We start from the raw sequence: 15,816 nt of genomic DNA on the forward strand, positions 1-15,816 counted from the left end.
CATAGCTGACTAATAGTGACCTCTAGTGAGGTTTTCATGGCAAGAGACTAACAGAGGTGGTTTGTCATTGCCTGCCTCTGCAACCCTGGTCTTCCTTGGAGGTCTCCCATAATAGCGAGTTCTCTGTACAGCTGATGGTATTCGTCCCAAACATTTATCCCAAATGAACTTGCTATTATGATAACCTCCTTGAGCTTTGCCCTGACCTGGATAGCCCAGGCTCACTGGATCAGAAGCTAAGCAAGGTTGGCCTTGGACGGGAGCGGCTTCCCCCCTTGTCTCCTCGCTGCCTGCGGCGCCGCCGGAACGCCGATAAGCTGGGCACCGAGGCGGGTGGAAGCAGCAAAGGGGCGCTTGGGGGGGGCATGGACCAGGTGTCCCCTGAAAATTTTGTGCCGGGGCCTGATTGTATTGCAGCAAATTCGTGAAATACCTATATCGTAGAGTGGTGTCTCCACGTGACTGTTTCTATGTACAGAAACCAATAGATAATAATGATGTTTGAGCACATGAAGGCAAGCGCGTTATGCTCGGTCGGCTTTGAAACCTCTGGCTCCATCCAGGCTCCCCTCGACATTCCTCTTTAGTCGCGTCACTACCCCAGCCTACCTCGCAGGGTCGTTGTGAATAGTACAGCAGAAGCGCCCCCCTCGGGTTGCTCGCCGCAAAAGGGCGGGCCACAGACCCCCTCACGCCCCCGACGGAGACGCGCTTGCGCGCCCCGGACTTGGCGCCGGCGTGGCCCCGGGCTTCCTCAACGGACCTCCTCGCCGGCGGCAAAGGCGCCAAGCGCCGCCCTGCGCTATTAATACTGCCAGCGCGTGGCCCGACCTCGTGTCCCCCCGCCGGGCGCGGATAACTTTCCTTTGCCCTTGCCGGCGTCCCTTGCCAGGGGGCTGCCCCGCCGGCGACGCGCAGCATGGCGGCCTCGCCCCGGCGCCCTCGCCTGAGGAGGGGCCCCGGCCAATGCCCGCGCGCCTCGGCCCCCGGCGAGCCCCTCCTCTTCTCGCGAGACCCGCGGGGGCTATAAAAGGGCCCCGGGGGCGGGGGTCGCGCCAGTGGGGGCGCAGCTGGGCGGGGAAGTGCCGGGCGAGAGCGCGCAGAAGTTGGGGGGAAAGACGGTCCCGTCATGGCTGACCAAGCCCTGAGCTTCCTCAAGGACTTTTTGGCCGGGGGCATCGCCGCTGCCATTTCCAAGACGGCCGTGGCCCCCATCGAAAGGGTGAAGTTGCTGCTGCAGGTGAGGAGAGCGGGGCCGGGAGGAGCGGCGGCTGGTCTCGCCCTCTCGGAGCGCGGCTGAGCCTGGTTCTCTGGGCCTTCTCCCCAAACCAAATGACGGACCTGTTGACGGGGAGCGAGTTGCCGGGCTGCCTCCTGCAGCCTTGCCAGGTAGAAAAGAGCAAGAGTCCAGTGGCACCTGTAAGACTGACACAATTTGTGGTAGGGCATGAGCTTCCGTGAGTCACTGCACACTTCTTCAGATATGAGGGATTTCCATTCTGTACAGCTAAATGCGGTGTCTTGCGTGGAGATAGATCAAGATGGGTAGCCGTATTTGTCTGTAGCAGTAGGAAAGAGCAAGCAATAATAGTAGCACCTCTAAGACTAACAAAATTTGTGGTAGGGTATGAGCTTTCGTGAGTCACACGGCTCACTTCTTCAGATCAGCAGGTGTCACTTCACAGTGATGAGGGTGGCTTTAAATGAAGCCTTCCGCTTTCCCGAAGGTTTCCTTCTGCGAGGCTAGAAGCGAAACAGCGGACTTCAGGCGTGGAGCTGGCATTCTAGTGTCAGGTGGGCACATGCTGCCAGTGGCTAAATATGGAAACCTCGCTTGTGGAGTTCTGGTTACACAAGACCAGCATAGCTCTTTCCTCTGGCTCTGTTTATAGAACAGGCCTACGAGTGCAGAGTGCACCCAAGCTAGGGAAGAAACGCCGTCAAATCTTGTGTGACTTGTTCGGAGACTTATCGCTTTCTCTGGGGCACTCATCTTCATTAGAAGATGGCCCTCGATGCTGCAGTCCTATGCATACTTACGTGGGAGTAAGCCCTTTGAACACAGTGGGACTTCTGCATAGACATGCACAGGATTTGCACTGTTGATCCAGTAACTCAGTCTTGTAAAAATGGCATGCAAAGTCCAGGTTGGACAGAATGATTTGCATTTCTTAAGTGAGCTTATTGCATTTAAACCAGTCTGGGAGATAAATCTTATTTTCTGTTTGGCCTGATAGCTAAATGGAGGTCATTCCAAGGACTCATGGACCTGAGCAAGGGCCAGATGAATGGAAGATGACCAGCTAGTCCAAGCAACAGCCTTGCCTACTGGAAATAATACTGCCCCAGTCATATTGTATATGTCACCTTGGTGAAATTGGTGCAGTCAGGATTGCACATAGTAGTAATTTTATGGGGCATTAGAGGCAAAACAATCATTTATTTCAGGATTGGAATGTGTCCTACTTCCTGGTTGTGAAGCTCCAGGTGGGTGGAAAGTGCCATCAAGTCGCAACTGACTTAGAGCCACCCCATAAGGTTCTGAAGAAGGCAAGAGATATTCAGAGTTGCTTTGCCATTGTCTGCCTCTCTGCATAGTGACCCTGGATTTCCTTGGTGGGCTCCCATCCAAGGCCAACCTTGCTTAGCTTCTGAGATCCAATGAGACTGGGCTAGCCTGGGCTATCCAGGTCAGGGCAAAGCTCAAGGAGGTTATCATAATTGAAAGTTCTCTGTACAGCTGATGGTATTAATCCCAAAAGATGACAAACTACAGCACTGAATTTTAGGCATGGATAGGAAGACAGGCTGCCCTGACCTGAATATCCCAAGAGAGCCTGATCCCACCAGAAGCTAAGTAGGGCTGGCCTGGGTTAGTAATTGGATGGGAGACCTTCAGCAAAGACCAGGGTTGCAGAGGCAGGCAATGGAAACCACCTCTGTTAGTCTCTTGCCATAAAACCCCACCAGGGGGGGGTACCATAAGCCAGCTATGACTTGAGGGCAGGATTTCATTCCTTTCAGGAAGACGGGATACCTTTTGCAGCCTTATGTCAAATGTGGAAATAGCCAACATTGAGGTGCTGTATATAAGAATACCAGAACAGGACTGCTGGTTCAGATAACTAGTTCATCTGCTCCAGCAACCTGTTTCACACAGCAGCCAGCCAGCTGTCTGTAGAAGGGCAGCAAACAGGCCGTCTATATATCGTCCTCCCCTTGCACTGCTATTCAGAGATTTGCTGCCTTTGATCATGGAGGTATGATAGTATGAGTCATAATGACCCCGTTTCTCCCCTTCGCCCTCTTCTTCTCTGCTTCCCCCTTCTTATTCTTCAACAGGTTCAGCATGCCAGCCAACAAATCACAGCTGAAAAACAGTACAAGGGGATCATGGACTGCGTGGTACGAATCCCCAAGGAGCAGGGCATCATTTCGTTCTGGAGAGGCAACTTGGCCAATGTCATCCGGTACTTCCCCACCCAGGCCCTCAACTTTGCCTTCAAGGACAAGTACAAGCAGATCTTCCTTGGGGGCGTGGACAGGCACAAGCAGTTCTGGCGCTACTTTGCAGGCAACCTGGCCTCTGGGGGCGCTGCTGGAGCCACTTCCCTCTGCTTCGTGTACCCTCTGGATTTTGCCAGGACCAGGCTAGCAGCCGATGTCGGAAAAGGGATGAACGAGAGGCAGTTCACGGGGCTGGGCAACTGTATTGCCAAGATCTACAAATCTGACGGCCTCAAAGGTCTCTACCAGGGATTCAACGTGTCGGTCCAGGGCATCATTATCTACAGAGCGGCTTATTTTGGTGTCTATGACACGGCTAAGGGTAAGGAAAGGGGGCTTTGATAGAAAGTGACAAAACGCAGTCTAGGCTCTGCATTAGCCCGAGTAGCATTTTCGCTGGAGACATCTTGAAATACGTCAGTGTGCTGCAAAAAGTGAATCCTGCATTGTTGAATGGGTTCATAATTTTGTAGACTTGCGATGAGACGGTTGTTTCGGTGGAGGGGGGAGAATCTAAAAGTAACACCTTTCTTACGCATTCTGTCTGAAACTTTATAATGAATGGTATTTGCATGGTATATAGCAGCCTGCAAACTTGATAGGGGCACGTGACTTTCAGGAGCTCTTGGGAATTGTTAAGAGGCTCAAAAGCTGAACGACGAGGAGTACTCTTATTTGCCAGTGTAGTAGGAAGGGATGTTTTTGTAATGTCCCCAGATATTCTTGCACTTCCTTCATACGAGCTTCCCAGCTTCCTTCAGCTTCTCTTTATACTCACACAGCCAAGGTATCTTTTGAGATGGATGGGGCTGGAAACAAGCCAGGTTGAGTGGCTGTTTTGGTGCCTCAAGCCAAGGTGGCAAGGGCCACGTAGCTCAGATCTTGCCAGTGATGGGTGTCAGCTCACCCAGTGCCTCTTCCTGAGTCACTGTGGTGGTGGCAGTGCATGAAGAGACCATGGGGTGATCCTAAGCTATTGTTGGTGCTGACAGTCAGGTACGAGCTGAATGACCTCTAGCTTTGGCGGGGCTGAACTCTGCCTGCTCCTAGCTGCCAGCAGTGCTCTAGGGCAGAGGCCCAGCAGGAACTTCTCCTGTAAGTTAAATGGCCAGCCTGACTTTGGTAGGCTATCCTGAAGCTAACCATTTTCTGGCCAAGCCCTCGTCTTCATGGCCACGCTTGGTTCTAAAAATCTCACATAAGTCACTGGACGTCAGCTGGGGGAGGCCTGAATTTGCATATTTAGTTTGCCCTGCTTTTTACTAGGGGACTTTAGGGGAGTCGTTTCTCACATTAGTCAAATTTCACAGGGTGTCCAAGAAAATGCTGCGTCGAGTGTCTTGGCAAATGGTGGAACAGAAATGGATTTGACTTGGCACCTTTTGTCTGAGGAAGCATTGACATTTAACTTTGGGGGGGGGATTGGACATTAAACCCTTCTGGCACTAATGACTATATAAATGGCCACTTTCTAGTGAAGCTACAAATTCTAGGCACTGGAAACTCATGATCAATGAAGCACTTCTTTGCCTTTTAAATGTGTAAAAGCTCCTGCCTTGACACTCTGGTGCGGTTGAAATAAAGGAGATCAGCATCGGGAGTCCCGTAAGAAACGTTCATCTGACATCAGTGAAACAGTTTGAACGATGGCCAGGTGGTTCAGAGAACCGTTTCTTCTTTTCCTTCCTAAATCTTTGGGAAATCTACTCTTGCCGTCAGGTATGCTGCCCGATCCGAAGAACGTGCACATCATTGTGAGTTGGATGATCGCCCAGTCCGTCACCGCCGTAGCAGGGTTGGTGTCTTATCCCTTTGACACCGTCCGGCGTAGGATGATGATGCAGTCTGGCAGGAAAGGAGGTAAGGAAATAGCTCATTCAGAGGTCACGAGAAGTCAAGGACTTCCCTTTTGAGAGGTAAAATGGGAGAGGGTATGGTTTGACAGGGGACTTCTAAACTTTCCTTAAGCGTTTGCTTTAGCAATGTCCCTGGATTTCAGTTTGCAATTTCTGTCTTTTCAGATCTTTATAATTAATGTGAAAGTACAATTAATGTCAGGTGGGGATTTTTCTGTCTCTCTCATCCGTTGTGGTTCGTTTCTTTAGAATTCGGTATTCACAGACAATAATTTCTCTCACTACCAAATCGTGGTGGCCCACTTGAAATATTTATCTGCACCTGAAGCTTAGGGAGCAGGGGGACGTAGTTTCTGTGAACGCCAGAGAGCCTGGGAGTTAATTTGCACTGGTATTTTTTTCTCAGAGTTAGGCTGTCTTGTATACAACTAGACTTACTTGTCCACGTTGTTTTCCACAGCCGACATTATGTACAAGGGCACAATTGATTGCTGGAAGAAGATCGCGAAAGATGAAGGAGGCAAAGCTTTCTTCAAAGGTGCCTGGTCCAATGTGTTGAGGGGCATGGGAGGTGCTTTTGTATTAGTCTTGTACGATGAGATCAAGAAATATGTCTAAGAGAAACCGCTCCGTCCAATCATTGTGTTTTGTAATTTATTTTCATGTGGTTTAATGGGCAGCTCATTGGAGATGGCTGTCATAGGTCAAATCCAGAAATCAGATGGCTGCATTGTAAGATAGGCAATGGTTCTCCACTGGATCGGTTAAAAATTTTATATGGAAAATATAAGAGACCTATGTATATAAATATATTTGACAAACATCAGTAATATGTTCCTGTATTTTAAAGTGCGTTTCTTGATGACTGCTTGTGGCACCATACCTAAACTAAAAATATGAATTCAATAAATATTGATTAAAACGGTTCCATTTCTTCACTCTTCCTGTGGGAGATTTTCTATGCAAGCTGCTTTGAGGACTGTAGCATTTGTATCATGGAAAATTTTCATATTGAAACAAAAACAAAATCCCAACTTGAAATATATGCTGATGGCTTCTGAACTATCTGAGGCCAATATTGAGAGAGATCTTGGATATAGTGGGTGGTGGTGAGTGCCCTCAATTCATAGCGGAGTTATGGCTACCCCTGGTGTGGTTTTCTTGTCAAGAGACTAACAGAGGTGGTTTGCTATTGCCTGCCTCTGCAGCCCTGGTCTTTATTGGAGGTCTCCCATCCAGTTACTAACCAAGGCCGACCCTGCTTCAGGCTCACCTGGGCTATCCAGATCAGGGTGGATTTAGTGAATACCGTGTGCAACATGTGTGAAAAGGACAAAATCAGTGTTTGGATTATTAGGAAAGGGATTGAGAATTAAATTGCCAATATTGTAATGCCATTGGTGCTGTGATGTGGCCTCATTTGAAATACTGCGTACAGATCATATCACCGTATCTCCAAAAGAATATCACAGAACTGGAAAAAGTACAGATGGGGGCAACCAAGATAATCAAGAACTTGGAGCACCTTTCCTGTGAGAAAAGTCAGAAATTTCTTGGTTTAGAAAAAAGGTGGGGGGCATGATAGTGGTTTGTAAAATTATTCGTAAGGTGGAGAAAGTGAATAAAGCGGGCTTTTTCTCTGTTCCCCATAATAATAGAACTTGGGGGGCACCCAATGTAGTTAATGGGCAATAGGCATAAGGACAGACAAAAGGCAACTTCTTTACTCAATGAGTGACTTCCAATTATGATGGCTTTTTAAAAAGGGGGTTAGGCAGACTCATGGAAGATAGGTCCATCCATTGTTGCTCGGTATGGTTTGTAAGGGAAGCTTTCATGGTTTGGGGCAGAAAACCTCTGAATACCCGTGCTTGGAGGCAACAGCTGGGGAGGACTCAGCCTCTATGCCCTGTTCATTGGATCTCCAGGGCAACGAGTTGGCTGCTGTGAGAAACGGGATGCTGGAATGGATGGACCACTGGTCTGATCCAGCAGGGCCCTTCTTATGTTCTAAAGATGGTCCTCCAATACAATTGCTGTTTTTAGCAGCAAGATACCGGAGACAGATTTTCAGTGATCTGTGTTATCTACACACTCTACAACAGCGTGTCTTTGACTCTTTAATATTCACATTTTGCTAAAAAAAGGAAAGTTTGAGGGTATCCAATCCAGAAATGGCTAGGTTTAGAATAATGGAACGTAGGGGAGTGGGATTTTTAATTACTTGGTGCCTCTAGATTTAAGTTAAACTTTTGAGAACTCTTCAGTGCAGTTTATGGACATGAGGTGTAGCGGATTGGAGCTGGCCCTATGGTAAATTTTCTCTGTGGAGCTCGACTATTAGCTTCTTCGCAGAGCTTTTGTGTGTGGGGGGGGGGGTTGATTATGCTCATCGCATGATCTCGAGAGTTTTTAAAATTCAAAGATATTCTTCAGAAGCAGCATGAAAACTGCTGTTCAAATAAAAATCCTCATTCAAACTTTGGGACTGTCTATAAGTGTTTTCTGTATCATGGCCAAGGTTTGTTATTAAATATCTTTGGTTCCTGCAACATCATCAAAATTTACTGCTTTGAACATTGACAAGAATAAAAGACCCTCCAGATTTAAGTTCATCAGATTTTATCTTGAAGCTTGATTACTTTCTGATGCATTTTCTTCTAGGATTGTAATAAACAGGATGTTTGAGAATTCTGAACCACACATTGAGGGGAGGGGGGCTAAGAGAATCCTGCTAAGTGCCTCTTGAGGCTTAATAATAGCAATCTACAGCAGATTCCCATCTAAAACAAGAAGTGAGAAAATTATGAGCTATTGTGCTGATGCTCAGCTTTTCAGCTGTCCTAGATTCTGGCAATCCTTCCCTAATGTCACATTAGAAAGCTCTTTGCTAATTACGAAGTGTGGACATTATTAGAATGGTGTGGGGGAAAGAACGTTTAAAAGCTGCAGCCTAGCATTTTAAACTTCTGAATTAAAAAAATACTTTTAATAAAAAAAGTAATTCTTCCACTAGTCTTTTTGTTCGGGAATAGACAAGACACTAACCACCTGAAGTTAAGCACTTGTAAGTTGGGAGGAGTTCAGCAAACATTCATATTCTTTCCATGAAGGTCAATGGGATGTAGGAATGTATGACTTAAGTTGCTACACCTTGTCTGTTATGGAGACAACTGTGTTAAACACTCATATTTTAGTATTCTCAAATATTAATATAATAACTGTGGCCTAGTAAATGAATGCAGCAGAATGAGGCGGCTGAATCTTAAGGTGATGACAGGTTAAGCTGAGAGAGTGACTGGCAGTGAGTCTCCAGTGGCAAAGCGAGGATTCGAACCTGGGCCTCCCAGATCTTAACTACTTCCTGCTCTAGGGAGCATTCAGAAACACGATCTTTTACCGACTTTGTCTGAAATGGTTCAAGTGGATTCTATTCCCGTGGGCCTCTCCCACCTTATTCCACTGTTGATACAAAATAAAACAGAAGTCCTAGTGTCACCTTAAAGACTAACAACATTTATTCCAGCATGAACTTTTGTGAGTCACAGCTCACTTCTTTAGAAGCAGCGGAGACCTGTAGATTCAGCCTGCGTGAAAACTGCCATAGCCAAACCAGCAGTCATGGCCATTGCACTACTCCAAATAAGCATTTGGCTCTGTAAGATAATTCCTTCGGCTAAAAAGGGTGGAATGTGACAAAGTAGTACTGAGACTACCGTTATTCCAGAGAAAGCAGTTTTTAACTGCAACAGTCTGCAGATTTTGACCATTGCCACTGATTCCTTAAAAAGGAAGACCACCTTTGGTGTCTTACCAGAAGCAGAAATTTCATCATTGCTTCCAGCTTTATCTACAAATTTGCTTTCCTAAATACCTCCAATAAATAATTATTTCTAACCTTGTTCAAGAACACACAGCAGATTCTCTGAGTAACCAAAGATACAAACCAGAAGTGCAGTAAAACTGAAGCGACAAAAATGAACAGCGAAAACTACCACCAGAAGCTGACAGAAAGGGAAATTAATGAATGCATTTTTGACTAAATAAATGGCATTTCACAGACACGGAACTTGCTGTGTAGACAAGGCAAGGCAACCTTTGCCTCCCTCTAAGGTAAGCAATGACTTGCTGCAAATGAAAACACGCAAGCTGCAGGGAAAAGATTTTGTCAAATACAACTACACCCCCCCCCCAAAAAATAAATAGCTGAGAGAGTCATATCTAAGCTTCAAAAACACTCCAGGCCAGTCTCGTCTGCTTTGGCTGGCAGCAATTATTCAAGGTCTCCAGTAGAGGTCTTTCACATCAGTTTCAGCTATTCCTCAATAATAAGGCCCAATTGAAACCAATGTTTTAGCAGGGTAGGAACTACGGCACTCTTGGTTGTTCCAAGTTTGCTAAAGTCGTATCAAAATCCCTCACAAACATGGTTTTGGGCAGCTGGAGTGGTTCTCTTCTGCTCTCCAAGGACCTAACTTGGGCAGAGGTTTTGTACTTTACTGTAGTGATGTAAAAGCAACCCAAATATAAGGACGCCCCTGCTGCTGAAATATCTGAAGTAATCTGAAGATGGTGCTCAGAGGGTCAAAACTGTTGCTAGTAGGAAATAGCTGAATTTATCAACTAAGTCTCACCACACTTAAGAGCAAAAAAGTAATCAATGTTACCTTACTTTGGTGTAGGCATCAGCTTAAGTTTTCCTAGGCTATATACTCGCTTTGATGATCCCATTTCTAAAATAACTCAGAGGTTAAAACAAACTTCCATTGTCCTTAAAGCAGAGTTAAAACGGCACATGCTTAAACTCAACTGGAGCGTCCAATTAAAATAGTGAACTAGTATAAACTCAATGCTCTAGAAGGTAAAGTAGGAAGTATATTGAGACACTAAATTCTACTGTCATCCCTGATTACTTGTGGCAACTTTTCCTGAGCTGATTAGAGCTGTCTAAAGTGGGCCCTGCTAGGCAGAAGCTAGTGAAGTTCAGTCTATATACAAGAGATTGTAAACAACAAACAACCTCAAAGTAAAAGCTACGAGCAAAAAGAATATGAAGCGGAGAGGGAATATCCTGCGTTAAACTAGTAGCTGCTAGCCGGTCCAAGCAGAAGTGCTAGAAGCCAAAGATAACCATTTCCAGAGAACACTGAAATAAAGCTGGATAAATGGCTCGGCTCCTTTTTCAGCCACAACAAATCTTTTATACAGCTGCTGACCTGCTGGACGGGCATCACAGAGAAATGTTGAGAGCTCCCAGATGCCTCTAACTCGAATCAGGACAGGCTCCACTCTTTCGAGCTTCCAGTGTCTGCTCCAGCAAACATCCTACAGACCTCAATAAACCAAGAAAAGGAGAGGCAAAGAAGCATCTGGAAAAAGACTAGACTTCTCTAGAAGTTTGAAGTGAAAAAAAAGCTCATTGCCTCTACCTTCACCTTCTATAAAAGTGTTCAGAGGCACTTGAGCACCAGAGAACTTGAAACTTTCTTAGTCGCTTCCAGAGGCGTATCACAGGTTTTTAATATCCTAATAAGACAGCTATCAGCGACCAAGGTTGCCAGCTGTGAAGCCAGCTGGCAACCTAGGGCGCTCTGCGTCACCACCTATACTTGCTGGCTCTCACAGATGTGGGTTCGAGAGTCAAGGAATTCTGAACAGGTCACACCTATTAAGACAAAATAATTCTTTAGCCACTTCTGCATGTTTTGCCCATTTTAGCAATCATGGTTTTGCCTGCAGTGGAGAAAGAAACAAGTTTTAAGAGTGAGAAGGGAGGAATCATAGCTTCAGAGTGACAGACCAGGTCACCATCTTCACCAGAAGTCACTGAAATATAATTTAATTCAGAACTAAGCTGCCAAGGTTTGCATAGGGGCCAGGGGGGGAAAATGGGATGCTTGGTTGAAGACACAGACTTTCTAATGTCTTTTCAGTCTATGGGTTGAATCCAACCCAGTTTTCTGCTGCTGAAAAAGCAAGGATGCGGACTCATTTGATTGGATCCAACCAGGGCTTTTTTTCAGGGGGAACGCGGGGGGGGAACGGAGTTCTGGAACCTCTTGAAAATGGTCACATGGCTGGTGGCCCCGCCCCCTGATCTCCAGACAGAGGGGAGTGTAGATTGCCCTCTGCGCTGCTGAGCGGCGCGGAGGGCAATCTCAACTCCCCTCTGTCTGGAGATCAAGGGGGCGAGGCCACCAGCCATGTGACCATTTTCTCCGAGGGCAACCCACTGAGTTCCCCCACCTCTTTTCCCAGAAAAAAAGCCCTGGATCCAACCATACCACTGTTGTGACAAAAGTTGCAGTAATCTAGGACTTCAAATAAGGAATTAGTAAGTGGCAAGTAGAAGTGTAAAGTAAGAAATCAGTCTAGCATTATTGACTCATAAATGCAACCTATTATGTCACCATTTATTTATTCAACAACAGCTTGTGGGCCAGCAAGTTCATTATGAAAGCTATTCTCTGAGAACCATCTTCCACCAGGGGGAAAAAATAGCGGGGTCAAGTTACAACCTAAGATGTCAAATATATTCCAAGAAGATATTTATTATGGATGTGCACAAAATATAGGTTTAAAACAAATTAAAAACGTAAGGTCTGAATGGCAGGCTACACGCGTATGTTAAACATTGCTAAAACATTCTCCATACACAGATGATGATACAGTCCAATGACTAACTCAAAGACCATACGCATTTCGGCCCTAAGGCCTTCCTCAGTGGTCAGTCGTACAATATTTATAATCAAACACACCCACCCATTCAGAAACCATTCAGAAACCAATAGAGAAACGTTTCTGATGCTTTATCTCTTGTATTGTGTGGTATGATACAAATGTTGCTGCAGACTAAGGCCTGCACTCACACAATACTCTTCATTTGATATTGTATTCGGAGGCTTGGTTTCCAACGTATTTGGGTGTGTTTCATCAATCTGCAGTTGAAATAAACCTGATCTCTACATCTGTGAAATCAGTCATTTGTGGTGATATATGCAACATCTGCGAAACTGACAATTCTCCTTACTGGCTTACAAATATGATAAATTTAGCAAGATAATCTCGGTGTATTGGAAACTATGGCTACCGCCGATTTATGCTCTCCACGGTCATTATCAGGACAGATAATTTGTATAGTCCAGAGGGCTAGCACAGAAATGTATCCTAAAAGGGAAAGCTGCAGCTTTGAGGCCTGAAAACTAAGATAATTACAGTGCCCATCCTATGCAGGTCTACTTAGAACCCTAGTCAAATTTATTCAACTGGGCTTTACTCCTAGGAAACTGTTCTTAGGTTTGCACCTGCTATTCAAAGATAATATAGCAGAAACGTGGACATTTAAAATCAAATGGACATGATTATATAATCTTGCCTTTTAATGTTCCACATTTATAAGAATGCAAAATAAATTGTAAACAGTTGTAAACAGCCATACTGGTCAATGCAAGACTCTGAAAACACGAACAAAATCTGTGTAATACCTTTTATTAGGACCGATTAACTTGACACAAAACAGGAAGAGGGGCTTCAGCTTTACCAACTGTGCCATTTTCCTTACCCCAAATGGGCTTGAGGGTGTCACCTGCCCCATCAGGGGGGCTACACATGGGGGAAGTCTAAAGCTCCCCCCCCCCGGCCGCCCATGGCTGTGATCTGACTCGGACCCTGCGGAACATCAAAACTGAGTGACTTCCCAAGAAGAACCTGCAATTGCTGAGTGTCCACAAGGTCCCATGCTGGCCACAAATTAGATTGAACATCTAGTTTGGCCCTTTGAGGTACAACAGCTAAATGCGAGCAGCTTGGGACACATAACAGGAGTTAGGATCATATATCATTTATATGGGTTTCCCCAAGAACATCCTGCATCCACCAAGACACTACCAGAATAGCTTGATCTTTAGTTCGAGCCAGCATGACAATTCCTATGAATATAAAAATTCTGCTACGTGTAAAAATCTGGCTGTATGTGGTTCATCCATACCAGCATTTTAGCCTTTTTTCACTTGGAGCATCCTGATCCTACCTCTGTGAAGCTCAAAAATGTGTATCACTGTTGTAGGTTGGATCCAACCAGTTTTTCCACTGGGAGGTGACCCCTTTAACTACCCAAAAGGCTATGTTAGGAGTGGGACTTGCATGAAAAAAGCCATGGGACTATAGCAAAAATAACTGGGCAAGCCTGAGTGAACCACTGAGGGTCTCTTCACACATAGTGAGCTGGTTACAAAGTTCAGATTTCATTAAAGAGGCAGTCATCCATCCACTGCTTAAAAAACATCTGTAGACAAAACTATTGACTATATTGTATTTTTGCTCTGTTGAAGTCCTAGCCATTGATTATACTGTATTCAATTACAGTATGTAATCCACTTTGGATCGCAGTAAGAAAGGTGGACTACAAACAGACCAAGATGGGTAGCCGTGTTAGTATGTCTTTTGCAGTAGAAAAGAGCAAGAGTTCAACAGCACCTATAAGCACCTAACAAAAACTGTAGTAGGATATGAGCTTTCGTGTGTCACAGCTCACTTCGTCAGATATCTTCTTCAGGTATCTTCTTCAAGTATTTGAAGAAGTGAGCTGTGACTTATGAAAACGCATACCCTACCACAATGTTTGTTAATCTTATAGGTGCTACTGGACTCTTTTCTACTGCCCACCCCCCACACCTCAATGGCAGGAATAGGTTACAACTCCCTGCTGTATATATAAACTACCATAATGATTTTATTCTACTATGATAATTGATATTCAGCCTCTGGGACTCACAAGACTATATTCCAAACAAACAATAAATCTGTGTCACATTTTACAGAACAATCATTCAACAGGAAACCCGATTTACCACATCAAGGGATAATGGGGAAATCAACAGAATCTGTCTGAAGTAAGTAGCCCACAGAAAGAAAATTTAATTAGAAGCAGAAAGAATTCAACAGTATTACAAATTTAATTAAATAAGACCCTGCAAATATATCTCATTTTGTTTACAATACTTGGAGGAATTACTCACAGAAAGGGAGTGCAATGCTTTAGTACAGATATTATTCCATTAAACATTTTACTTGGAAGTTTTAAAAAGAAATCACATACAAATTCATGTCACCCATAAACATTCCAGCAGAACTTGAAGATGTGGTTATTTAAACCGAGCACACAATACATTACTATCAAGGAAAACAACGTATTTTATCAAAGAGAAGGGAAAGGTTTAAAAAGTGCTCATAATTAAAAAGTGCGCCCACAAAATTGCTGCTTACTTGTATTTCATTCAAGAGGCAATTTTAAAAGACATTTCAATCAGCATTACTGTGCAAACACATTATATATTGGCAGAGCTGTCCATTGGTCACGATACAAGTCAACAAGGAAGGCCACTCTTTCCCACATTATTGTTTAAAAGTTTACTAATCAGACACTCGAATTATTGTTAAAGGCAGAATTTAACCCACAAAAGGGAAAGCTTCCCTACCGAAAACTGGATTGTGACGTTATTACAGGAAATCACGGACAAAATCCAGCGCAGTAGCGACAGTGCAATAATGAAATATTAAACAAGGAGAACTGATCACAAAACAAAATTACTTCTCAGAATAAAGATCTGAAGAAGAGCAAGCAAAAGGTGTGCTGAAAGGTCTTGGTTCACACTCTGCATCTTCCAGCTACGAACCACCATTTTAAGGTTTACCCAAATAACAGATGAATTAAATAGCACATGTCCTTTCTCCTGTTTCCATAAAACCCTGCAAAGTACCATATTTGATATCAGCAATGTAATTTACACTGCAACATTTTGCAGGAACAGAATCATATACTAAATTAAAAATACCAGCTATACGATAAGAAATCAAGATAAAACAAAATTTTAATTGTAATTTTAAAATGAAAAGATGGCTTTTTACAAACCTATGGTCCGAAAGTATAGCTATTCAGTTCCTCCACTTTTCAAAACCAAAACATCATTGGATATTTGATGAAAAATATTTACAGGATTCATTTGTCGTTTCTCCTGTACAAATAAATGTATTCTCTTATAGGAAATACAGATTGGGAAGATATTAGACCAATAGAGACTTTACCTGCTCAAAACTCAATTTAGTATCCATTTGCATTTATTATCATTTTACAGTGTTCTTTAATCACCAAACAACGACTATCACAATACTCTTGCACAGAATTACAGCAATCTGCAGAAACACTGGAATTAGAAATCTGGTGATAGAATGCCAGGAACTTATAGCCAGGCAGCTTGAACCTTAGCCGAATTCAGTCGCTGGAGGCCCCCCCTGGAAGAGTCAAACACGGGTCTTTCGCTCCTCCGGCTTGCCGTACTGGATGCACTGTGACTGGATGATCGTGAGGCACCTCCTGTCAGGAAGAGTTATGGAAAGACAATACTATCAAGCTGAGAGAAGTCCGCATTTTTAAAAAGCAGAGACTCATAACCCA

The 15,816-nt window shown here is 44.5% G+C and overlaps 2 protein-coding genes across 3 annotated transcripts in view; one reads left to right on the forward strand and one right to left on the reverse strand.

The window, feature by feature from the left end:
• The first annotated feature begins 1,050 nt into the window (after positions 1–1,050).
• Positions 1,051–6,289, forward strand: SLC25A4 (solute carrier family 25 member 4). Its single transcript, XM_054990647.1, has 4 exons — positions 1,051–1,240; positions 3,343–3,829; positions 5,227–5,367; positions 5,824–6,289. The coding sequence occupies exons 1-4, from the start codon at positions 1,130–1,132 to the stop codon at positions 5,979–5,981; spliced, it is 897 nt and encodes a 298-aa protein (XP_054846622.1). The 5' UTR covers positions 1,051–1,129; the 3' UTR covers positions 5,982–6,289.
• A 7,721-nt stretch (positions 6,290–14,010) lies between these two features.
• CFAP97 (cilia and flagella associated protein 97) overlaps positions 14,011–15,816 on the reverse strand; it is a 41,982-nt gene continuing 40,176 nt past the window's right edge. For both annotated transcript variants that reach the window (XM_054989500.1, XM_054989501.1), the window contains exon 6: positions 14,011–15,735. In XM_054989500.1, the coding sequence (XP_054845475.1) occupies positions 15,602–15,735 (134 nt within the window). In that variant the 3' untranslated portion in view covers positions 14,011–15,601. The remainder of the gene's footprint in view (positions 15,736–15,816) is intronic.

The sequence above is a fragment of the Eublepharis macularius genome, chromosome 10, assembly GCF_028583425.1.
Source record: "Eublepharis macularius isolate TG4126 chromosome 10, MPM_Emac_v1.0, whole genome shotgun sequence".
NCBI classification, from domain to species: Eukaryota; Metazoa; Chordata; class Lepidosauria; order Squamata; family Eublepharidae; genus Eublepharis; species Eublepharis macularius.